Raw genomic sequence first — 26,740 nt, forward strand, 5'->3', positions numbered from 1 at the left:
AGTCCTAAGAGCAGTCAGGGTTTCCTGTCCTGTGGAAAGTTCAAGTTCCTCCCCCCTCCCTCCAGGTCTAGGAAGGTGAGCATCCAAACACTGGGTCTTGTTTCATCTGTATGTACTGGCTTTTGGGGATCCTTCTGCATATTTTTGAAGGGTCTTTTGAATATAATTAACAGAGAAATTTGTTTGAGTACCAAACTAGGTAAACAAAATCTGATACCAACACTCTTGTTATGCATAAAATCGAACTTTCCCGTAGGAGACAAACCTTAAAATCATATCATTTCTTCCAATGATTCATCCTAAACACACCATTTAAGACAGTGCAGTCTTTGATGAGTCTGGTCATCCCAGACCTAGTGTCTGAGGTGCAGACTGCAGAGGGCTGGTCAGACCTCTCTCTAAGCTTGTCCAGCTATCCCTGTGGGAAAGCAGAAACAGATGTTCCGTGGGCTTTCAGAGGCAATCCCTAGAACTGAACAAAGCTTAGGAGTTCCCTGTGGTTAGAGTGTAAGCAAGGGTCTAGCCTTGAAAAGGCTGGGGTGCCATGTGGGTCTTCTTCCGGGCTGCCCTGAAGGGAGGTCCTGAAAGAATATTCAATAAGTGGAGCCAAGGATGAAACAAGTTGCACTTCTGTAATTTTACAGTCCTCCGAGTAGCCTGTGAGATGAAGATATATGTGTTATTTACAGAGTTCTTCGTCCTGAAAAACTGTACACACAATTAAAATGGTTCAGGTCGTAAGTGAGACCAGTGAAGTCCAGGAGGCAGGAGGGAGGGATGTTTTGGAGTACTTACGGACACCACGAAGGATAGGGATTTTAAGAGCTGTTGGCTGGTTCCCCCCCAACCCCCTCCCAGAGTAAAAACTGTTCACGGAAACTCGCTGGATACCTGGCTCCTCAAGAGGGCGCTGGAAACCGACTCTGGTGATTTCTCTGGTCTCCTGGCTCTTGGGATCTTTAGGCTGAGTCCAGGGGTTGGAAAGAAGGTTGTCTGGGAGACTGGATGAGTGATTATCTCTATTCTTGTCAGTCATAGCCAGGCTCCAGCCTCCTTCATCAGGCATGCTCGACTCCACACCGCTAGTAACCGTGTCTTTAACGCCGTTCCCAGACAATTAGAATGTTCAGGACAGACTGTTTACCAGAGTGATCAAAATCACTGGCATCTGTCGTGGAAGGTAAAGAAGCAAAATACACAGTCTAGCGCTGAGACGCCGGAGGGGGGCGCCTGCGACATCCTAGGGATGTCCTACTCTGGAGAAGATGAGGGAAGAGTTGGATTCATGTTTCAACAACACTGCCTGTCACTTTCCCTAAGTTCAAGGGTCAAGCTCCGCCCTTAGCTGTAGGGAGAAACCAGTGCCTTGTCTTTACCTAAGCTGCCCTGGGCCTCACCTAAGGGCTGGTGAAATCCGGGATCACTCAGTTCTGAGAAGGGCTTGAGGTTCTGTATGCCGGGAAGGGGCCTTGGGACGTCCAGGACGTCTGGCCTGCTGCTTGGGATTCACCTGAAACCAGCTGGCAGTGCTGCCTCGGGTCCACAGGGCATCAGGCAGCTCGGCAGGATACCAGCTGCCGAAGGCTCCTGCGGAAGCCGTCATCCAGGAAGGCGTAGAGAAAGGGGTTGAGGCAGCTGTTGGCATAACTCAGGCTGGTGATGAAGTAAGAGATGCCGATGACCAGCGGTGTTTGAGGCAGGTCGGTGGTGAGTGCCACTATGGTGCTCAAGTGGTAAGGCGTCCAGCAGATGAGGCACACGGCCAGGATCGCTGTCACCAACAAGGTCACACGCTTCTTGGCTCGGTCCAGAGCCTTGGCGTGACTGTCTAGGTGGATGGCACGCAGCCGGCACAGCAGGGTGGTATAGAGGGCGCAAATCGTGGAGACCGGGATGGCGAAGCCCAGCACCAGTGTGTACAGGCGGCTAGCACGCCACCAAAAAGCTTCTGGCTGCGGGAAGACCAGCACGCACTGGCGCCGGCCTTGCTCCTCGTCCAGCCGGGCGAACACCGCGAAGGGCAGCACGACCAGAGTCACCAGCACCCACACCGCCAGGCTGACAGCGCGCGCAGCACCGTAAGTGCGCCCCGACACCCGGCGCGACTCGGCTGTGGCCAGCACCACCAGGTAGCGGTCCGCGCTCATGACGGTGAGGAAGTAGAGGCTAGAGAAGGTGTTGTACTGGTCGACGGCCACGATGAGCTTGCACATGACCTCCCCGAAGGGCCAGCGCCTCAGCAGGAAGTCGGCGATGTTGATGGGCAGCACCAGGGTGAAGAGCTCGTCGGCGATAGCCAGGTTGAGGATGAACACGTTGGTGACAGTCTTCATTCGTGGCGCGCGCAGCAGCACGTACAGCACCGCTGAGTTGCCCGCCAGTCCCACCGCGCAGATCACCGCGTAGACGACAGGCACTGCGACCGCCAGTGGCCGGGGCAGCGGCAAAGGTGCGGGGCTCGACCCGTTGGGACAGCCCAGAGCCGAGCCGCCGCACGACACATTGCCCCCGCCAGGCTCGGAGAGCGACAAGTTGTGCATCTTGGCGACGGCAGGGAAGCCGGCGACCACTCCGATTCCACTCAGTATCCCCGCAGGACTGTAAGTCCTGTAAGTCTGTAAGTCCGCGTTGACAGGGATCTGCACCCGGGCACTGCCTGAGTCTCTGAGCCTTTCTGTAGCGAAGCACCGGAGGGGGCGTTCCCCGCAAACTACTCAGCCTACTGTCGCCGGGGACTCGTTGGCTGGAAGCAGAATTAAAAACACAGGTTAGATTCCTCCAGGTGTAGCTTTAGGGAGAAGCAAGGTTCAGAGTTGGAGGTGGCTGCTGGGTCCCAAGCCCTTCCCTCCACCTGTCGAGATCTGATTCCAGTCCACTGAATACATCAAAGAAGCTTCTTAACTCCTAAGAACGTGTAAATCCACCTCACGCCCTGTTTTAGAGCACCAGGACACACTCGGGTCACCCCACCCCACCGAATAGCAAGTTTCCCTGCATGCTGGATAATAGGACTGCCGGCAGCAATCTTTATCTTACCTGGCTGGTCTCACAAAAGATCTGTGCTTCCTGGGGCAGTCAGGGAGGGCTGCCACCGTCTGCTGGAGGATGCTGCAGCAGTGGTGTCTGCCAGCCTGGTCTGCCTCCCTGAGTCTGCCCAGAGGCAGTGTCTCCTAAGAGTCTGAAGTGCAGACAGCACATAGCCACAGTGACTAGTCTCTGTGAACCTGCCACTTCTGTCCATTCCACTCCTAGTAAAAAAAACAGCGTCCCCCAAAGGCTTCTTTGCTGACTTCCTGGAGTTTTTAACTCAGTTCAATTGGAATCACGAAAAGCTCTCTTGTCGGGAATTGAACCTAAGAACAGCATAGTTGAGATGTTAATATTCTGTTTCAAAAACAGTTGGAGAAAAGGTCCCCATACCAGGTTTTATTTATTCTTCTTTTTTATATTTTATTATTTAAAAATTTTAAATTTAAATATATTTTGATCATATTCTTTCCCTCCCCCAAGTCTTCCAGATCCTCTCAAAATAAACAAAAAACCAATACAACGAACCTAAGAAAACAAAATGAAACAACACTCAAGCAGAAAAAAAACTGTAACCAAATAAAAGGATAAAAATAACTGTGGAGTCCATTATATGTTGGTCAGCTACTCCAGAACTTGAGGCTAGAGTGTCACGCCATTGGAGAAAACAAATTTTCCTTCTCCCAGCAAGTATAAATTTACACTTTAGTGTCTAGGTTTTCGGTCATTTTACGAAAATATATAACAAAATAAAATATAATAAAATAAAAAGAAAAACTATCACATCAAAGTTGGACAGGACACACCAACAGAGTGAAAAGAACCCCAAGAGAAGGGACAAGAAACTGAGACCTACTCATTCACACATTTAAGAATATCATAAGAACATGAAACCAGAAGCCAAGGTACTGAGGACCTGGCGCAGACCTGTGCAGGTCCTGTGCATGCTTTTCCACCCTCTGTGAGTTCATATGAGCTCTGCTCCTGTGGATTTAGAGGGTCTTGTTTTCCTGGTGTTTCCCATGCCCTCTGGCTTGTACTGGCTCCTTTTCTCAGGGGATTTCCTGAGCTTCTGATGAAGATGGAATTTAGCACTGATCAAGGAGTATAGTGGAATATCATTAGGAGTCATTTTATCACTGCATCTTTTAAAGAGAAGTATTATTTGGTGTAACCCTAGGTCCCTGTGTTATCTAGTCTCTGGTTCTTGGTCAACCAAGCAGTGTTGGATAAGGGTCCCATCTTGTGGAGTGGGTCATCAGTGCAATCAGGTACTGGTGGTCACTCCCACAAGCTTTGTGTCACCATTGCCTTAGCATATCTTGCAAGCATTACACCATGTAGACCAAAGGACTTGTGGCTGTCTTGCTGCTTACATTTCTCTTTTGCTAGCATACAGACCACCTTTCTGTGCCAAAGACACTAGAACATAGAAGCTTAGGCTTTATGTAGGCACCTACCTGACATCTTCATGTTCAATGAATTGTGTAGGTGTTGTCTTCAGCAACGGAACCTTGCTGTCAGTTTGTGGAGAGCAACCTACAGACTTGACAATAGCCCAAATTTTTGGATTCCCATGGGACCCCTTTGGCCCAAAACTCAATTGGATGTAACCCAATTCTGGTATTTTTTTTTTGCTATTTTTTTTTTGCTGCTTTGTTTATAATAGCCAGAAATAAAGGAAACAGCTTGGATGTCTGCTATTGGATGAATGGATAATGAAAACATAGAGCACTTACACAGTGGAATATTACCCACATCTTTAAAATGTCAAATCATAAAATTCTCACATATATGGATGAAGTTACAGAAAAAAAGAACATCCTTAGTGAGGAAACTCAGAACCATAAAGATAAATATGGTATGTATTCACTTATAATAATAGCTGTTAAATCAACGATAACCAAGCTACAATCTGCAGAGCCACAGAGGATAGGTCAGAGGGAGGGACTCGAGGGAACAGATACACCATGCCAGAAAGGGAAATAGAATAGATAATAAAAGCTTTGTTTTATGAAAAGACATGGCTAATTCAGGCTGTCTCTCCCCATTACTCTGCAATATCTTTGCTGAAGCACAATTAATAAAAACTCAGAGACAGATATTGGGGTTCAACCTGAAAACCAAAAAAGCAAAGCAAAAACGATTGGCTTTTACCTCAACCTCAGTCTGAAAATGGCGATCCTGCATCCAGGAAACCTCAGAATGAGACTGAACCTGAGACCAAGAGCTGTCTCCTCCCGTTTTATAATCCTCTGTAGTTTGGGGATTAAGGGTGTGCACCACTGTTGCCTGGTTTCTATGGCAAACTAGCATCTTTACTGGGCTTAAATGTGTGTATGATTGCTGCCTCGGCTGTAAGGCTGGTCAGCATGGCTATTTTACTTTTCTGATCTTCAGGCAACATTTATTTATTAAATACAAATGAAATGCCACTACAGTTTAGGTTGTCTTCATATATGAATATATTTTAGAAAGCTTCTATTGTGTTAGGTTTCTATACAACCTTTCAAATGCCTGTAATTTGAGCTGCCTCTCGCTGTTCTACCTCCCACTACTCTCTACCCCCTCCTCCAGCCTCTCCACTCTTTCTTTATCATTCATCCCCCTCCATCCATGATTATCTATTCTATTTCCCCTTCCTGGCAAGGTGTATCTGTTCCCTCGAGTCCCTCCCTCTGACCTATCCTCTGTGGCTCTGCAGATTGTAGCTTGGTTATCGTTGATTTAACAGCTAATATTATATGTGAATACATACCATATTTATCTTTATGGCTCTGAGTTTCCTCACTAAGGATGTTTCTTTTTTCGTAACTTCATCCATATATTTAAGAACTTCATGATTTGACATTTTTAAGACATGGGTAATGTTCCACTGTATATAAGTGCACCATGTTTTCATTATCCATTCATCCAATAATAGACATCTAGGCTTGTTTTTTTCTTGTTATTTTTGGCTATTATGAACAATGCAGCAATGAACATGTTTAAGCAAGTGGTTTTGTTGTTGTTGTTGTTATGAGATGAAATTCTTTGTGTATATGCCCGAGTGATATAGCTGGATATTGATGTAGATCGATCTCCATTTTCCTGAAGAACTGCCACACTGATTTGCATACAGGTTGTAAGAAGTTGTCCTCCCATCACCAGTGGATGAGTGTTTCTTCCTCTCTCTCTACATCCTCACCAGCATGAACTGCCACTTGTTTTGCTGATCCTAACCATTCTGAGAGGTGAAAGATGAAATCTCAAAGTAGCTTCGATCTGATTTCCCTGATGACTAAAGATATAAACATTTCTTCAGTGCTTCTCAGCCATTGAGTTTCCTCTATTGAGAATTGTCTGTTTAGGCTTGTATCCCATTTTTAAAAAATGGGTTGTATTCTTTTCTTTTTCAAGACAGGGTTTCTCTGTGTAACAGCCTAACTATCCTGGAACTAGCTGTTGTAAACAGGCTGGCCTCGAACTCACAGAGATCTGTCTACTGCTGCTTCGTGCTAGGATTAAAGGTGTGTGCCACCACCGCCAGCCAAAAAAAAAGAAAAGGAAAGAAAAGAAAAGAAAAAGAAAAAATAGGTTGTGTTCTTAATATCTAGTTTCTTGAGTTCTTTATATATTTTGGTTATTAAAAAATATCCAAATAAAGATTGGATCTGGTTTTCTGTTGAGGTCAGTCTGTGATCCATTTGGAGTTGAGTTTTGTGTAAAAATGTAAAGTAGGGATCTATTTGCATGTTTCCACATGCGGCTATCGAGTTTGACCAGCACTATTCATGAAGATGCTTTCTATTTCCTAGTGTGTTTTTCTGGCTTCTCAATAAAAAATAAAAATAGGCCAGGCAATGATGGCGCACGTCTTTAATCCCAGCACTCAGGAGGCAGAGGCAAGTGAATCCCTGTGAGTTTGAGGCCAGCCTGATCTACAAGAGATAGTTCCAGAACAGCTAGGACTGTTATACATGGAAACTCTGTCTCATAAAACATCAAATAAATAAATTAAAAATTAAAAAACAGGTGTCCAAAGGTGTGTAGATTTATGTCTGTGTCTTCAGTTCGATTCCATTGATCAATATATTTATTTTGTCACAAGACCATGCTGTTTTTATTTCTATAGCTTTATAGTACAATTTTGACATCAGTGATGGTGTACCTCTAAGGAGTTCTTTTATTATTCCAAATTGCTTTAACTTCCCTGGGTTTTCTGTGTTTCCATATGAAGCTGAGAATTGCCGGTAGACTATCTTTGAAGAATTGTGTTGGCTTTGTGTTGAGGATTGTGTTGGATCTATAGATTGCTTTCAGTAGGGTGGACATTTTTACTGTGTTAATCCTATAAACCTATGACTGTGATACATCCTTTCACCCCTGATATTTTCTCCAATTTCTTTCTTCAGTGACCTGAAATATTTGTCATTCAAGTCTTTAACTTGCTTTGTTAGAATTATTCCAAGATAGCTTATATTATTGAGGATGTTGTGAAAGGTGTTGTCTCTCTGATTTCTTTCTCAGTCCATTTATCATTTACATATAGGAGGGCTACTGGATTTTGTGAGCTAATTTTGTATTCAGCTGAAGGTATATATCAGCTGTAGGAGTTCCCTGGTAGAATTTTGAGGAATGCTTATGTATACTATCAAATAGTGATACTTTGATGTCTTCCTTTCCAATTTGTATCCACTGAACCTTCAAGTGTCTTATTTCTCTAGAGCAGGCATTAAGTACTGTATCAAATAGGTATGAAAAGAGTAGACAACCTTGTCTTGTTCCTGATTTTAGTGAAATTTATTTGTGGTCCTCTCCATGAAGTTTATGTTTGCTATGGGCCTGTTCTAAACTGTCTTTCATAAGTTTATGTATGCATTTAAGGTATGTCCCTTGTATCCTTTATATCCTGAGGATTTTTGTCATGAAGGGCTGTTGTATTTAGTCAAAGGACTTTTCTGCATCTAATGAAAATGTTATGTGTTTTTGTTTCTCAGTTTCTTTATATGATGGATTACATTTATGGATTTACATATGTTGAATCATCCCTGAATCTCTGAAAACTACTGGATCATGACAGATGATCTTTTGATGTGTTCTTAACAGTCGGCAATTTTTTTTTGAGAATTTTTGCATCAATATTGATGAGAGCAATTGGTCTGAAATTCTCTATTTGCTGCATCTTTGTGTGATTGAAGCATCAGGATAACTGTGGCCTCACAAAATGAATTGGGCAATCTTTCTTCTGTTTCTATTTTGTGGAATAATTTCAGGACTATTGGCATTAATCCTTCCTTGAAAGTCTGGTAAAATTCTGTGCTAAAACCGTCAGGCCCTGGGATTATTTTTGTTGGAGGACTTTAATGTCTACTTCTTTTTCACTAGGGCTTATAGATCTGTTTAAATTGGTTTTCTGATTTTGATTTGACTTTGGTAGGTGGTATATATCAAGAAAATTATTTATTTCTTTTAGATTTTCAATTATCTGGAGTAAATGTTTTTAAAGTATGTCTTTCTGACTCTCTAGATTCCTCCAGTATCTATTGTTATGTCCCCCCTTCATTTCTTTTAGTCAATAAGGGCTTGTCACTCTTACTGATTTTCCAAAGAACTATCTCTTTGTGTTATCATTCTTTGTATTGTTATTTTTTCTATTTAATTGATTTAAGCCCTGAGATTGATCGCTTCTTCCTGTCTACTCCTTTTAGTTGTGATTTCTTCTTTTTGCTCTAGAGCTTTCTGATGTGCTGTCAAGTTGCTAGTATGAGATTTCTCCAGCTTTTGTGTGTAGGCTCTTAGTGCTATGAACTTGCCTCTTAGAATAATCTTCATTGTGCCATATATGTTTGCATATGATGTGTATTAATTTCCGTTCAACCTTAAATTTCCTTATTTCTTTCTTAATTTCAATCTTGAACCATTTTTCTTTAAGTAGAGAGTTGTTCCTTTTCCATATGTCTCTGTTTTCTCTGACATTGATGTCTAGCTTTAGTCTGTGGTGCTCATGTAGAATGCATAGTGTTATTCTGCAGCAAGACAGCTGGCCCTTGTACTCGGGAGACAGGCCCCCTCTCACCAAAGGTGAAGATGAACCTACCCTGAGGGTATGAATGTAGGGTAGTTGACTCCACCCAAGGTGTGTCGCCCCAGCGGCTCTGTCTGACCTGCCTGGCTAACGCCCAGGCACACATCTGTGCCTTGGGTTGACTCTATCTATCCTATCTGGGTCCTTCTGGAGTTCATAAAGGAAGTGGTCCTGTGGACCAACACCCTCAAGATCTCTAAGACTTGGGGTGGCTACAGAGTACACAAGAGAAGCTCTAGTGAAGATCCACCTGGTATATAAAAAAAACACAGGCCTTGAACCAGACCGGTGGTTCATTGCAATGAATATTGGCCAGTCAAGATGATGAAACAAAGGGGTATATTATATGACACGTGAAAGCCTCCAGTGCCACCAGGACAGATGAAGAGGTGATGGAGAAGCAGGAGAGTAGAAAAGGCAAAGATTTTTCTGCTCCTGGTGTGGTTCTAGTTCTGCTTTGGTTTATTGGGTTTATTGGTGGGGGTCTTGCTTTTGTTTGCTTGCTTACTTTGTTTGTGGTGGGGGACACAACAGGGATAGGGAGGGTAGGGGGTACTGGGAGGTGAACAGAATTTGGGTGCATGATGTGAAACCCCCAAAGATTCAATAAAGAAGTTACTAAAAACAAAAAGGCAGGTGTTAACTTTTATGTGAACCACCCCTTCCCCCCCCAAAGAACAATGCGTAGCGTTATTCTTATTTTCTTGTTTTAAGGTGTATTTCTTGGATGCAACAGAGTGGTGGAATCTGTTTTTACATATATTTTCTTAGTCTGTTTCTTTTTATTGGAGAATTAAGACCACGAGAGTGCAGTGGTCAATGATTGTTGGTTCATGTTATTTTGTTGTTGGTGGGGGTGTGTGTGCTTCCCTCCTTTTGATTTGCTTATGTGGGATCATTTGTTTGCTGCATTTTCATTGAAAATGGCTAACCTCTTTATACTTTTTCTTCTTGCATCTTCTATACAGCTGTTTTTGTAAATATATCTTGTTTAAATTTTATTTTATCATGGAATATCTTATTTTTCCATCTATGGTGACTACTATACTGGACATAGAAGTCTCGGGTGTTATTGTTGGTCTCTTAGAGTCTGCAGCAATTTGTCCTGGTCTTTCTGGATTCTAGAGTCTAAATTGAGAGATCATTTTAATTCTAATAGGTTTGTTTTGAGATGTTACTTTATCTTTTTCCCTTGCAGTTTTTAATATTTTCTTTGTTCTATATGTTGAATGTTTTCATTATTATATGTCAGAGAAAATTCTTTTTCTGCTATAGTCTATTTGTTGTCCTGTAAGCTTCTTATACTTTGACAGGCTTCTCAACTTTATCTTAAGGAGATTTTCTTGTATGATTTTTATTGAAAATATTTTCTGTGCCTTTGACCTGAGTTTCCTCTCCTTCCCCTATTCCAGTCCTTTGATTTGGTCTTTTCATAGTGTCCCAGATTTCCTGGACTTTTTTGAGCCATGATTTTCTTAGAATTAACTTTCTCTTATTGATGTGCCCACTTCTTCTATTGTGTCTTCAATGCCTCAGATTCTCCCTTCCATCACTTATATTTTGCTGGGGAGGCTTACCTCTGTGGTTCCTGTTTGAGTTCCTACATTTGTCATTTCCATATTTACCTCAGTTTGGGTTTTCTTTATCGATTTCATTTTTGCTTGAATAGTTTTGTTCATTTCTTGCCATTGCTTGTGTTTTTATGGATTTCTTTAAAAGACTTAATCATTTCCTCTTTAAAGACCTCTATCATCTTCATACAGGCGATTTTAAGGTTTCATGCTTCAGCTGTGTTAAAATATTCAGTCTACTGCAGTAGGGTTGCTCAGCTTTAGTGAGATATATTATCCTGGCTGTTGTTTGGTTGTGTTTTCACAGTGGTGTTTATCCATCTTGGACTGGGAAGATTACAATTCTATGCGCTGATATCTGGCCTTGCCTTTGTTGGGTGTTTTGTGCCTTGTTTTTTGTTTCCTTTCTGGCTCTTAGAAGAGTATAGTGGCTGGGTGTTGCCTGGTCCTGATATCTGTAGGCTTGGGTGTTCTATGTTAAAGGTTTTTCTGGGTGTTAGGGCCTGAGACTTAGAAATGGGAACGGACTGGGGGTTGGGTGGAGGGGTTTTACAAGAGGAAGGAAAGCACGATGCTCCACCAAAATCTGCTTAGCTCTCTTCTTGGTGTTGAGATTGAGGAGAGGCCACGGCGTAGGTGTGGGATGCTGCAGATCCATGGATGATGGGTGATTGATCTCGGAGGAGTGGAGGGCGTGGTGAAGATCTGCAGGTAGCTTATCTGTTTCCCTGGCCAGAGTAGCCTGTGAGTTCCCAGGGAGTCTTGCTGGAGTTGGGGCCTAGGATAATGCAAGGAGTGGTCAGTTAAGAGGGGAACATCTGTGGGATCCACTAGACATGGGGTGGGACTGCAACAGGGTTTCTTCAAGAGCAGGGGATGCGCCTTGGGGGATTGGATCTGGAGCAGTAGAGAGAAATGTGAAGATCTGCCCCATTCCATGTTTTTAAAAAACGCCCCAAATGTACTAAAGTATTTGAAGTTTTAAAAAATGACAGGCATACAACATTAGTATACAAAAGAAAAAGTGAATGCAAGTTAAAACACAAATGACTCATTTTATGATACTGTAGTCTTCAAATGTTAGAAACCCACCTATGACACATCATGATTGACATTGACAATTTGGGATATGTCCATGTTTTCTAAAAGACATGTGTTAATTTAGCAAAGATCAACTGCTTCTGAAAGCCTTCAATGCATCTTTCGTGAAATGTTGCCAGCTATTCAGCATCCTTCTTTTTTTTAGCTAGCTCTGAGACTTTCCTAATGGGAGCTACCTGCCTGCAAGCATGTGGTTGCTTACCTGGCCTCTACCGTCTCCCAGATTCTGTAGTCTTGCCAGAGAGTATATTGGCTAATGCACCTCACCCTTTCCTTTGAAGATTATTTAGCTCTTTACAATTCTTTCTTCCTATTCTCACCTTTACTTTGGGATATCAACAAATTAAAATACTGAATTCAAAATATAACCTTTAAAAAACTTTCAACCACTAAAGCAGATAAGGCTCAGCTAAAGAGCAGGTACGATTTCTTATAGCATCAGCACTTGACATATTGAGAAAGAGTTCAGGTCACCAGGAGCGTACTACCACAGAACAGCAAAATTATACTGTCTTTTATCCATTCTGCTCTACCCTATGGAAATTTTCAAGACCTGAAGTTTCAAATCCTTTGTGAATAAAGATTTACAGACTATGCCCATGAGTATTTTCCCAATTGTGTGATCAGTATTATTGCTTTAAATGAGGTTTCTCTCCTACTTTGCAATAAATAAATAAATAGAAAATGTGTTCCATGTGAGCATTATAAAGTAATTTGATCTAGCGTTCCAATATTGTGATATTTGCCTGTTTTGAATATGATCACTATGTTGCCTGGACCGATCACAGTTCTTGAGTTTAAGTGATGAACCCTTCCACCAGAGATTCCAGAGTTGCTGGAGGTACAGTCATGTGACACCATGACAAGTTCATTATTTACCTTTTACATGGAAATTTTAGATAATAATATATCTAAAACAATTACAGGGTAGCTATGGTCTGAATGCTTCTGTCCATCTTGCAGTGATTTGAATGATACATGATCCTCATAGTCTCTAGCCTTTGTATATTTAGTCCCTAGTTGGTGACACTGATTGGCAAGGATTAGGGGGTGTGGCCTTTTTGAAGGATGCATTTACTAGTGGTGGGCCTTGACGGTTAAAAGTTTACATCATTTCTGGTTTTCTTTCTCTGTTGATGCTTTTGGTTCAGTATGTGAATCCTCAACTTTTCGCTCCTGTTACTATGACTTTGCTCCACCATCATGGAACCCTCTCCCTCTGGAACCATAGGTCCAAATAAATTCTTTCTTCTATAAATTACCTTCCTTATGGTATTTCATCACAGCATTGGAAAGCAACTAGCACACCCTTCAATAGAAGAATGGATAAAGAAGGTGTAGCACATATACACTGTAGAGTTTTACTTAGCAGTAAAAAACAACCAGGCATCTTCAGGATAACTATTTTCCTTAGGGAATGAGAGAGAGAAAGAGCTGGGGAGTCCCTATATCCCTCCAAGGTCATCCTCCAATTACCTAACTCCCTTACACTAATCCCTTACTCTGATGGGCTCTATCTCCTCCCAAGGAGTCTGATTAGTGACCAAGGCTCAGGAGGACACTTAGAAATGCTCAAAAACACACCACCTCTTTTGTTTGCTTCAAGGCTTAAACGTCATATAAGCTTCACGATGAAAGGTTTGTGCAGGCATAAGGAAATGACCTTTTACCATCTGTGCAAATCACTCTCTGTTTTTTGCACTTCTATGGAATTAGTCACAGGTGGTCAGCTATTGCTTTTACTAATTAATTAATCATTTTTTTTTTGTATTACAGAACTTCAGCTGAAGGCCAAAGGAGTTAAAAGGTCATCCTGGTGGCAGCTGTTTCATTTGTTTGTTTATTGTTGTTGTTTACCGATAGCTTATATAGATAACATAATGAAAGAATGGTCAAAATGCATGTGCTTTCATGTGGACAGCAGTCTGTCCATCTCACAGCCATAGAACAGAAGTGCCTGCACAATGCGGCTTTGTTTCCTCAGCTGTTCTTGTCTGACACGCCACATAATGAAGTCAGTTGCGCTATTCATCTGTGTTGAGTGCTCGGAATCAAACCACTTAGAGCGGCTTGGTTATTACTGTTTCAAAATGAAATGCTTTCCATGACACTAAACAGATGACTGTACTTCCCACTTTCCGCACACCGTGCTCCTGAAAGACGCGCCGCCGAGAACAATGAACAGAGCAAAGTGGTCCCGGCACCTATTAATCAGATCCTAGTGGAGAACAGTTCCCTTTGCTGCGATAGGAATCAGATGATCAGCAGGCTGGCTGGTGCAGCTGTAGATGTAAATTCTTAGCATATGGTGCCGACATGCCCTGCAATAGCCACATCATAAAAGCAGTTGCATCATCGAAGATGTCATAGGATATAGATTGTGTGTCTGAATGACCTGATTCATGGGAGCTTTATTTAGGATAGCTAATGCTGCCATATTTAATCTGAATGCTGAGCTTCTGATCGTTCTTACTTTGGATTTCCACACGTCAGAGATTCTCTCTCCCAACGTTTGCAATTGTTACGTTTCAAATCCGGTGGTGTAGTTAATTCATTGCCTTCACGTCTCTCACTAATCATGGCTTTCAACAATTCCCCATTCTTGAGTAGACTTTTCAGGGGTCGTTTATTTCCTTTAGTTCATGATGGTGTAGATGAAATCTGCCAGAGCTATCTACAAGAATAAGATACTATTTGATGTGCACTTGAACATTTAGCACATCCAATAATCACTAAGAAACTACCATACACAAGAACATATAGGGCACAGACAGTAGGTACTACACAGAGCAAAAGCATTCTGCGACACACAATAGCAGATAGTATGTGAAATGCAAACTGGACAAGTTTAGGATGCATGGGTTTCTCTACTAAAGATCCTTTTGGAGTCTTCCATATGTTCACGTAAACCAGCGCAATCCAAGAGGAATGACAATGGGCAGAATTCTTCGAGTCTGTTACCTAACAATGCTTCTGAGGGGTTGGTATTTGTCAGAACACACTTTAGAAAATGTAATGCCGAGCAGAGCAATGTAACAAAGGCAAACCAATGCTCCAAAGAGTCTTTGGAAGCTCCTGAGAGTTGGAGGAATTGTTCTCAGCAATTGGAGAAAATTATGGAAAGTGTCATTACGGGTGTGCCATTGAAATGAGTCTCTGGGGGACAGAGAAAATGAGTAAAAATGCAGCCCTGCTCTGAGAGAGCAGAGCTCAGCCTCCTGGGCTGCGTTACTCTTAAAAGTTTTCTTTTTCCTAAGGACTAAGGGGATCATGGTCCTGATATCAATGTCAGGAAAATCTTAAGCACACAAATTAGTTCAGAGGCTTCGAACTGAAGATAACTGTATTAGAACATAGAGACAACTAAATACTTTCGACTTGTTATGTTCATGGTGAAGAAATTCCTGGTAAAATTTTCAAGACAAAATTGGAGACAACACTGGAGATTTTAAGGGACCCCTAAAAAGACAGAAAGGACTTTATCTTCTCCTATAAGTGACATTTCTAAAAATAAATAAATAAATAAATAAATAAATGATGCCGTTTCCTAGGAGAGATGGACTTACATTCATCTGTGGGCAGTAGTGGACCAAGTGAGAAGGGAGAAGAGAAGACTGGATGGGAAGTTGGATGAGGAGAGAAGTGTATAAGTCTTCCAAAATGGACATACATAAAGAAGATATGTTTGTGGAAGTGAGTTACTTACTTTTGTATAACTATTAATCCCCAAGAATTGAATGGCTTAAATTAGTAACTCACTGTTGGTTTGGCTGGGTCCTTCTGTTGCAGGAACTCATAAATGTCAGTCAGTCAGCCTCAGATGAAGGATCTCTGGGCAAGAGTCCATTTCTATAATCTATCTCCCAGGGAAAAATCAATTCTGAGACTTACTCATTTGGTGGTTGCAACATTTAATTTCTGACCTTTAAAGCATTAGTCCCTTGACAGCAACTGGCCAATGACTGACACTATTCCCAGGCGGGTAGTAGAGCACAGATATCCCCTCTCTCCTTCCTGTCTTCAGACACAGTACAATCAACTGCCTCCCAGTTCACTTGCCACGCCTTCTCCACCATAATACCCAACTACCTTCAACCATAAGCCACAATGAGGAAGACAAGAAGAGTTCGAGACAAAGCGCAAGCACGGGAAAGATCAGTCTTCACCGCTAGCCTAGAAAAGGCCACTTCAGCATCCTTGCGGCTATTTCTTGAGTCCAGGACCCACTCAAGAGCAGCATGAGCCCCTGGTGTCACGAGTGACCAATCCTAGCGTACTGTCTCCACTCAAGAGCAGCATGAGCCCCTGGTGTCACGAGTGACCAATCCTAGCGTACTGTCTCCACTCAAGAGCAGCATGAGCCCCTGGTGTCACGAGTGACCAATCCTAGCGTACTGTCTCCCATACCATCTGGATGACTCGGGTATAAAGTGCTCCCCCTCCTTTGTCCCCCACAGTCTTGTGTGTTTGTGTACTGTACTTGGTCCCCAGCTGGCGGTACCATTGTGAAACATTTGGGATGTCGAGCCGAGCTAGAGAACTAGCTATAGACTCTAGGACTGTAGACTAGCCCTGCTTTCATTCCCCTCTTCTTCGTGACCCGCTAAGATGTGAACAAGTCATACTGGCCACTCCTGTGACAAAGAACACTTTACCATCCTCGCCATAACAGAATATATTCCCTGAAACTGGTTTTCTCTTGAGTTGCTGTTACTGAATGTTTCCTATCCAGAACTAGAAAAGTAACAAATAGTCCATCATGTGTGATCACTTAATCAAACATCTCCTGCAGAGGAGGTTCTCAGCAGTCAGGTAAACAAATGCTCTCTGTGGGTATCAGTTGGCCTTGCATGTTTTTATGAAACCAGAAGCATAGCACCTTTATGGATCTGCTCTCTGGCTGTGGGCATCTACATACATCTGAGCAGTACTAAACGGACTCGTCAAGTTGTACACATTTATATGTAAATGTGAGAATTCATTAAAATGTTATATTTCTAAAAGAGGTAGTGAGAGGGCAGTGAGCAAGTTGCAACGATATAAGACTGAAGGTCTGAGTACCCTCAAAAAGAACCACTCATCCAAGCCCATATCCCAGGACTGAAGAAACCAGTGTCGGGTGAACCCAGTGGTAACAGCAAGAAAATCCCCCAGTTCAAGAAGTGAGTGTGTGGGGCTGCCTTCTTCTTCTCCATTCTGTCTGGACCCACCGTATAGTATATGGTGCTGTCTGCACCCAGGGCAGATTGTTACCACTCAGTTCACATGCCCACACTCCAGCCCTCTTGGACATACCTTCACAGTACACACAGAAGCGTGTGCTACCCACTCTCTAGGCGCCTTTAACCCAGTCATGTTAACAGCAATGTTTAGCCGTTATTCATGTGTATGGTAAATGTTAACTTTCAGCATTACAGGATCTAGGCTCACCTAGGAGGCAAACCTCCATATGTCTCTGAGGGAGTTTCTACATTGAGTGTATTGAGGTTGGAAAATGACCCTAACTACAGGTAGCACCATTTGATGCACGGCGCCTGCACTAACAAAGAGGAGACGGTGAGTGGAGCACAGACATCCTCTCTCTGCTTCCCGACTTCAGACACAGCAGCCACTTGCCAGCTGTCTCCCTGTCCATTCGCCCATGCCTTCCCCACCACAATACCCAATTACCTTCAACTATCAGCCACAATGAGCCCTGCCTTTTTGTTATGCCCTTGAAATACGTTTTATCATAACCATGAGAAAAGTAACTAATTAAACACGCTTACAAGTAAATGTCAACTTCCTCTGCCTCTGACCACTAGCTTTTAACTTCAGGGTTTTAAAAATACCAGACACAGTTTTGTGAATAAGTATGTGGAAATAATGAGTGCTGGCTTTGGGGAGGATAATTGTGGATATTGTTTATCTCCTTCCATGATTTTTATTATTTATCAGTAATGTTTCAATAGCTATACTTCTATTTTTTCTTTCCTGTTCTATCAGCACGGTCTTTTCTCGAGGAGACACCTTATGAGGGTACAAGCACCAACAAAGAGCAAGTAACAAAGTCTCACCTACATCTACAGCTGAGGGTGCATTCAAAGGCACCTCCATGCAATCCTTCTGGGATGGCATGATGTTTAATGTCTTTGTAGTAAAACAAAAAGAGACCACAGGTCTGTCTCTATTATAAGAGCATCGTCTCAGGTTTTAACTTGGAGGGCTCCCTTAAAGTGTCAAAATAACGATTTTGGACCAATAATGGTTTAAAAGCTTAAGTTTGCTCATTTGAATATACCTTTAAATATTATTTCCATTAGTATTAGTCTGAACTTTATCATTAAAAATGAGTTATGTTGCATATCACCATAGAACCTTCATCTGGCGATGGATGGAGATAGAGACAGAGACCCCCATTGGAGCACTGAACTGAGCCCCCAAGGTCCAAATGAGGAGCAGAAGGAGAGAGAACATGGACAAGGAAGTCAGGACCGCGAGGGGTGCGTTCACCCACTGATGCAAGGGGACTGATCTAATGAGAGCTCATCAAGGCCTGCTGGACTGGGACTGAACGAGCATGTGATCAAACCGGATTCTCTGAATGTGGCTGACATGGGGGCTGACTGAGAAGCCATTGATAACGGCACTGGGACTTATTTCGTCTGCATGTACTGGCTTTTTGGGATCCTAGTCTGTTTGGATGCTTACCTTCCTAGACCTGGAAGGAGGGGGGAGGAACTTGAACTTCCCACAGGGCAGGAAACCCTGACTGCTCTTAGGACTGGAGAGGGAGGAGGAGAGAAAGTGGGAGGAGTGGGAGGGTATTGGGAGAAGGGGCGGAAGTGGAAATTTTTTATAAATTAATAAAAAAAAGCAATTCAAAGACAAAAAAATGAGTTATGTTCTTGGGACATATTTATTGTGTATCTTGATTGAGAACTGTACTTGGTAAATGCACAGGTGACAGAAAACCAACATCTGTACCATTTAAATTTACACAATTTTGTAAAATAGCCCTGACAGACTTTTTACCATGTCACAATGCAGAAATAGGAGACAAAATCTGCCTCTAGGAATGCAAACAGGACATAATGAATAAATCATGTACTTGTGTAGTTAGTTTTGAAGAGGAAAGAAGTGTTCCTATTGAAAATTATCGTAGGTAGATGAAGTACAGTCCCTTTTGTTTGCTGAGAATATGATATCCCTTTTTGGCGTGGTAAATAAATTAGAATTACTTAGAATAGCATGAAGTTTTATAATACAATGCCGACCTCTGAGAGCTCCGATGACATCAACAAAGTCGCCTGAAACAAAACTTCCACTAAGCACTGGAAAACATTCTTAAACCCTTCCCTCGAAACCTACACTGTTGTTTACTTGGTGTTACCATGGTCTGTCGGGTCCAAACTATAACGGGTTGCACACACCTACCTGCAGCTGCCTCTCTGTGTTGGTGGTATCACCCTCATGTCTGCAGCCCAGCCCGGATCTCTCCTCATCATCCATGTGTTTTTATCTAGGCTCCCACTGATACCTTCCCTTGCATACACGAGCATCCTTCACTCAGCCGTTCTTGCCACTCTTCCCACTCCTCAAAAGTGCCATACTGTTTGTGTAAACGGCACCAACTTGTCTGCGACATGCCTGACAGGAGACCTTCCCTGTAACTCTCATTTCTAGTTAGAACTGCTCAAGGTGGTCTCTGAGTCCCCCCTGAATCCACATCCTTCTTTGTATTCCTGCTAAGCCAGACCTATTCATCCTACCTAGCCTAGACCCCTATTCATCGTGCCTAGCCTAGACCACAGCTGCCTTGATCTCTCTGTTCTCACTTTCTCAGCCTTTTGTCAGAGTAAGTTTTGTCAAACTGAGATTTAATCACATTTCTCGATTATTGAAATCTATCCATTTAGTTGCCCAACTTGCAAAAGCTAATACAAGGACTTTAGTCAAATAACCACACTTATCTCCTTACACAGCTTCATGACAGTTGGTCTCAATTGCACATCCTTCCTTAGCCTCAGGGAATGCTTGCTTCTGAGCTGACAGAGTGGTCTAAGACAAGAAAGTAAGTGTCATCTCTGTTCTCTTAGTGGCAGGCACAGAGTCGCTCAGAGTTATTCAGGCTGTATTTAATAAAAGAACAAACGCCCCAAACACGTCCAAGAATGCCACTAGTTTGGCAGAAAGCTATCTCAAGGAACATTTGTCATTTTGAGTCTTTCAGCATTAGTTCACCGGGAAGAACGCACCTGTTCATTTTGAGGCCCAGAGCTGCTAATGGAGAAGCATTTGCTGCCCACACTGCATCTGATAACTCGTAAATCACAGCTGATAAGCTCCCTGTGAGGAACACACTTAGAGGCGCGAGCATTAAGTCTTTCATGGCTTCTCCCTCACCTTTCTTAACTAGCTGAGTCACTTTCCGGTTGCCCTTAAAATGAGCCGCTTTTACAGCTTAACTCTGACACCAAGTCAGCTCGCCTGGCTGGCAATGTGTGTGTGTATGGCCCAAGTTTCTGTAGCTTAAAGGTCACAGAACTTTAACAAAAGACTGATGGCTATTATCATTTTTCTCTTCTTTGTTCTGGCAATGCAGAGTTACTACTGATAATTCATTATAACACAGAATTGAGAACATGAGACTACAGGTGTGCACGGCATAATAACCACTGTATCCGCAAGGCAATTTTCTACTCAGATTTTTAGTTTTTGGCAATATTTCCCCTTCCTGCTATTATCTGAGAATTCTGTTGCTGTGTTCACAGAGTGGGTTCTCTTTGGATGACCTTTGCCCTTCTAGTGTGCAGATTCTGGAAACTAGACCAAGTCTGGGTACAGCTCAGTACAGAGCAGTAACTTAGCATGTGCAAGGCTTGGGGAGGGAGAATAAAGGGGAATAAGAGAGAGAGGCAGGAAGGGAGAGGGAGAGAGCCAGGGGGTACCTTAGCCACCAGCTGTACAGTGCTAAGCTCCAGAGTAAGCTGCTTTCAGACTCTTCAGGGAATCATGGAGTTGGCCTGATTTAGCTACCTTTAGAGACACGTCATAGGCTTTTCAGGTTAGAGTCTCTGCATCCTGGGGTACTTTTGCCTTCCAGTCTCTGAGAAACTGAGACAATTCCTTCGGCAGTGGAGCATTCGGGCTTCCTTTGTGTCCAATTCCCCAGAAGATAGCCAAGCACACAGAAGCCTGAGGGAACAATTACTCTTAGACATTAATCTTGTCTACCCTGTATAACTATCTAGCAAACATCATTGTATCCTGGCAACTACAATTGTATTCGTCCTGGCAACCACCATTATATTCTGTTTCTGATAAAAATATAAAACATCTGATTGCTTACAGCAAACCTGTCGCAGCGTCATTCTTCCGTGACCCCCCCTCCCCGACCTGTCCCTGGTGACTGATATTCTCTCTGACCACAATCAGGTAAACCTGGCTCAGCACTTAAGAAGTAAGTAACTTACCAAGTTAGCAGTATGCATGTATGTCCTGAGAGACTGAAGAATTTCTCAATGGGCTAACTGAGAAACTACCTGAGAGTTGGGGCCTATAGCATCCTCCACTCTATGGTCACCCTAGGAAAGTCAGTCAGCATCATTTGGCTTCTTTCTAAAGACTGAATTAGTTCAAGATTATTTAGCGGTAAAGAAGTAGTCGAGAAATCTTACATCCTTAGTGATGAACTCCAGTAAATACTTCATTTTACCACGAAGTATGAGTAGGAGGAAATGGGTTGTGCTTGAAGATGGACTATACAAAAATTCTGCTTAAGAAAAGATAGCTTACATGCAATGGAAGCTTGTGCAATGCCGGGTGCTGTCTGAAGGGGTTCACCAATTCCAAACACATCAAATCCTCAGAACCACGGTGCAGAGAGTAAGGCATTGACGTAGGTCACTGAATCCAGGCCACAGAGTGACTAGCAGAGACCATAGAGCCTGGCCATGCCCCTTGCTCCTTGCTTACTCCCTTGAGCTGCTTCTCCTTTATTTCCAAAGAACACCAAGGAACATATGATACCCAAGATACCTTACAATAATCTGCACGAGAGGAAATTCTTAGAATTTAAAATTGTGGCATGAAGTACTGAAATTAGACTCAATAAAATTTGCCAGTTTGCCTGGTATTGTCCAAGTCACAAACACTTCTGGGTCCCTGGCAAAATATTGCTGGAAATGTTAGTTCTTGGTGCTACTGACATGGTAGTCACCATGCTAACCTTCTTGTGCCCAGATTGCTTTGTGTCTGCTTTTGATAAACATCAGTGAGGGTCTTTCAGAGGACTCTCAGCTGCGCTGTAGTAATCTCTTCCACTTTCAGGCCGAGGATAGCAGGATCTTTGAGCAGAAAGCATACCAGTTTTAAAAATTGTGCTCATTTTCAGTTCTGTAATGAAATTTAATTTGGAGGATTTTTCCTACTATGAACACATTTTTATTTTTAGTTATAATATGTACTCTTGTCATATTTATTTATTAATAAGTATTCACTGATATTCTTGTACAAGTCGGTTATAGTTACATATGTTAGACTAGTGTGAGATCATATTTTACTTTCATACATTATGATTTTCCTATCGAAGCTTCTAAGTAGGCCAGGCTTATTTCAGTTACATATGAAATCTAATATATAAATTTATAATGAGATAAAATCTTATGAAACTAGAGTTCCCCCTTGTAATTGGTCAACTCTTTATCCTGTCTTACAAAGGAAGGTGGCTCTTTAAATTCCCAATTTAATAAACTTGTACAGAGATTGTTCAAATACACTGTACAGTATGTCCCATCCCATGACAATCCAGTAACGTTCTGAAACTGGGCACTCCAAGAATTTTTAGAAGAACTATAAATGTAGGTAATACCTAGAGAAATAATAAGAGATAGGGAAAAAAAAAAAACACCTTGATCCAGACATAGTGGCCCATGCCTTTAATCCCAGCACTGAGACAGGTAGATCTCTATGGGGTCAGTCCAGTCTACATTCTGAGCTCCAGAACAGCCTAAGCTACTAGTGAGACACTGTCTCGAGTTTTATAAAAGTGGAAAGAAAGAAAGAAAGAAAGAAAGAAAGAAAGAAAGAAAGAAAGAAAGGGGGAAGGGAGGGAGGGAGGGAGAGAGGGAAGAAGGGAGGGAGGAAGGGAAGGAGGGAGAGAGGAAGGGAAGGAGGGAGAAAGGGAGGGAGGGATAGAAGGAGGGAAGGAGGGAGGGATGGAGGGAGGGAGGGATAGAAGGAGGGAAGGAGGGAGGGAGAGAAAAGGAAAGGGCTGAACTATGGAAGAAGCCTCAGAGCAAGAAGGGTAAACTGTCTGAAGGGAAGAAACAAGAACTTATTATGGTCAGAGCTGCATGACAGGACACCTCACTTGCATCCTTTCCTCTGGCCTCCTGCTGGTGTTCATTCCAAACCAGGGGAAGCCAAGAAACAAAGGAGGCTGTGAGTGTGGGCCATGGAGGTCAGCCTCTAATGTTCTAGACAGACCACAGCAGGAGGGGACTGGGCTCTGAGGGAAGGAACTGAAGATGCCGCCAAGAGTCTCTCCCTGGCTTTTATCCTCCATCAGCTTCAAGAGCCTCATGAAGTGCAGCCACTCAAGATTTAACTGAGAAAAATTAATAGGCTCTTTTAGATCTTCCATTCTTTTTCCTTTCTGTCTCTCTTTGGATTTAAAATAATTCTAACTCAAAATAGAAATAACCCTTCTACAATTCTAGATTGAAATATACGGGAAATGCATAATAAACATTTTGTTTGATCTACCTAAATCACTATTCTAATTCTCTGCTTTTCCCAGCAAAAAACTATGCAAAATGGCAAAGACAATATTTACAACACAATTTGGAAGAAAGGAAAAAAGAATATTCGAAACTAGAATGATGCTATTATTTCTTCTGATTTAAGCTCCATGGCATTTCCTGAGAGCTGGAAGTTACGTAAATGAACTGAACAAATTAGATGGTTCAGTACTTCAGCATGTAAGTTTGGCTCTGATACCTCCTTCACATTATTTCTCTGATGTCATAACTGTATCTCTGTGTGTAAAGTAATTTGCTTATATGTGTGGGTCTCTGAACAAGCTATAAATTCCTGGCACTTGGTGTCATGGTGTTCAATAAACACAGCAGGAACTAAATTTACATTTTTAAAGTTAGTTGGTGAAAAAGGGTTGAAACAGTATATCAAATAGTTCATCTGAGAAAATATTTAATCCAATATACTTTATGCCCATTTTATCATGATTGTCTTTACTACATAATATTATTTTTTACTTTGTCCTCTTCAGATACTTCTACTTTAAAAACTAAATTTTTTTACACCAGTCAGGGAAGCAGGTAGGTGATATTCAGTCTCCCCACTCCTCCAAATCCAATGTACCAGTCTCAACCCCACTCTGTAGCAGACCACCAGCTGCAGCCTCCCATTCCTCTCCACCCCCATCCCCCGCAGATCACAGAGATCCTCTACCACCTTCCTCACCACCCCATCCCTTTGTCTCCACTGCCACATCCTACAGCCATTCCCGTCAGGCAGGGAAACGGGTAGACTATATTCCCTCTCCCTCCTGTCCTCTAAATGCAATCCCACAGTCTCATCCCCAGGTGTGCAGCACACCACATCTCTGTCCCCATTCCCAGGGTACTATGTAGATCCTGATGGCGCACCTTTCATTCCTTCCTCCTGTGGATTCCCTAAGTCTCTGCTTCTAGCCCACCCATGTTCCTGAATATCCATTCCTAAAAACACACTTGACTTGGAACCCCCAGCAGTCTCACCAGGTAGTCTCAAAAGCATTCCCTACTTAGGCAACACACAGCCACCACACTCTGCTAAGAAACAGAGAGGACAATAGAAACCAACATATGGAACACCCATCCAACAAAGGCAAGACCAAATATCAGCACCCAGGATTACATTTGTCCCAAACCTAGATGCCTAGAAACCAGGGTAAAAGCACCATAACAGTCAGGAAAACATTTCCCAAATAAAGACTAGTAACTCTACTACAGTAGGACCTGGGATAAATAATATAGCTGATGCACAAGTTAAGGACTTCAAAATAGCCTTTATGAATATGTTAGAGGCCCTAACGAGGATATGAATATATCCACTAATGAAAATATTAACAAGTAGTGGAATGAAATGAAAAAAAAAGCAATTCTAGACATAAAAACAGAAATTGAATCAGTAAAGAAAACCCAAACAGAGGGAAAGCTGGAGATGAAAAATTTAGTAACTCAAACAAGAATTTCAGAGGCAAACTTTACCAACATAGATAGGAGATAGAAGAGAGACTATCAGATATTGAAGACAAGATAGAAAAAATGGACACCTCAAAGAAAATGTTGTCTAAATTAATAATAATCCAGGCTCAAAACATCCAGAAAAACTGAACTCTGTAAAAAGAACAAATTTACAAATAATAAGAACAGAGGAAAGAGAAGAGACACAGTTCCAAAGCAAATAAAATATTTTCAACAAAATCATAGAAGAAAATTTCCCTAACCTAAAGAAACAAGGTACAGAAAGCATGAAAATACTAAGTAGCCTGGGCCAGAAAAGAAAGTTCCCATGACATATAATAATCAAAAATGGTCAACACAGAGAACAATCAATATTAAAAGCTGAAAAGGAAAAAGACCAAGTAACATATCAAGGCAGACCTATTTTAATAATACTTGACTATTCAGTGGAGATTCTAAAAGCAAGAAGAGCCTTGCCATGTGTTCCACAGACCTTAAGAGACCACAGATGCCAGACTGCTACACCCAGCAGAACTTTCGATCACAATAGATGGTGAAAGAAAGACATTCCATGATAAAACCAAATGCAAGAACTATCTATCCACAAAGCTATCCCACAGAACGCACTGGAAGGAAAGCTTCAATATTAAGAGATTAACCACACCCAAACACTGCATATGTATATATATATATATATATATATATATATATGTGAACATGAAGAAATATAATCAAATATATATACATATATATATATCATCCTGCCTAGTGCTGTATCCAAGAAGCACACCTTAACACCTTAACCTCAAAGATATATTGTCACATCAGGGTAAAAGAATGGTATATCTGACAAAATAGACTTCATACCAAAACTAATCAGAAGAGATGGGAAAGGATACTATATACTCATCAAAAGGAAAAAAACTACCAAAAGAATATGGTAATTCTTAACATGTATGCACAAAACACAAAGGGACCCAAGTTCATAAAAGAAACAGTATACTGTAGTTTAAATTACATATTGACCCTCACACACTGATAGTGGGGAATTTTAATATCCCATTCTCACCAACAGACAGGTCCTCCAGAGAAAAACTAAATGGAAATGCTAGAAATAAAGAATGTCATAAACTAAATGGACCTAGCAGATATTTATAGAGTATTTCACCCCAAATTAAAAGAGTATATATTCTTCTCTTTAGCTCATAGAAATTTCTCCAAAACTGGACACAAGGCAAGACTCAAAAGACACAAGAAAATTGAAATAACATGCTTCATAATTGAAATAAGCTACCTGACCACCACAGATTAGAGCTATATATCAACAACACTAGAAAGTTTACAAACTCACATAAATTGAACAGCTCAGTACTGAATGAAAAATAGGTTAAGAGATAAATTTAAAAAGAAGCTAAGATATTTTAGAATTGAATAAAATAAAAAGACAACATCCCAAACTTACAGAACACAAGGAAGATAGTTCTAAGAGGTATGTTCTTAGCACTAAATGCCTACATTAAAAAAAAAGTTGGAGAGAACTCATATTAGTAACATAACAATAACTGGAAGGTTCTAGGGGGGGAAAAAAAGCAGAAGAAATAGCACCTAAAAGGAATACATGGTGAGAAATAATCAAAGCCAAGGCTGAAATCAATAACACACACACACACACACACACACACAATCAAAGGGACAAAGAGAACAAAGAGGTTATTCTCTGAGAACATTAGTAAGATTGACAATCT

General features: G+C 41.8%; 1 protein-coding gene across 1 annotated transcript; it reads right to left on the minus strand.

Moving 5' to 3' along the window:
• Nucleotides 1-613: 613 nt before the first annotated feature.
• Npbwr1 (neuropeptides B and W receptor 1) lies at nt 614-2,594 on the minus strand. The gene has a single exon (XM_048419774.3). The coding sequence runs from the start codon at nt 2,538-2,540 to the stop codon at nt 1,551-1,553; it is 990 nt and encodes a 329-aa protein (XP_048275731.1). The 5' UTR covers nt 2,541-2,594; the 3' UTR covers nt 614-1,550.
• Between the last annotated feature and the right edge of the window lie 24,146 nt (nt 2,595-26,740).

The sequence above is a fragment of the Myodes glareolus genome, chromosome 16 (genome assembly GCF_982192425.1).
Source record: "Myodes glareolus chromosome 16, mMyoGla1.1, whole genome shotgun sequence".
Taxonomy (NCBI): Eukaryota; Metazoa; Chordata; class Mammalia; order Rodentia; family Cricetidae; genus Myodes; species Myodes glareolus.

What these genes read in the sequence shown, in the direction of transcription:
- Npbwr1 (XM_048419774.3), bottom strand. Translation starts at nt 2,540, where the DNA reads ATGCACAACTTGTCGCTCTCCGAGCCTGGCGGGGGCAATGTGTCGTGC.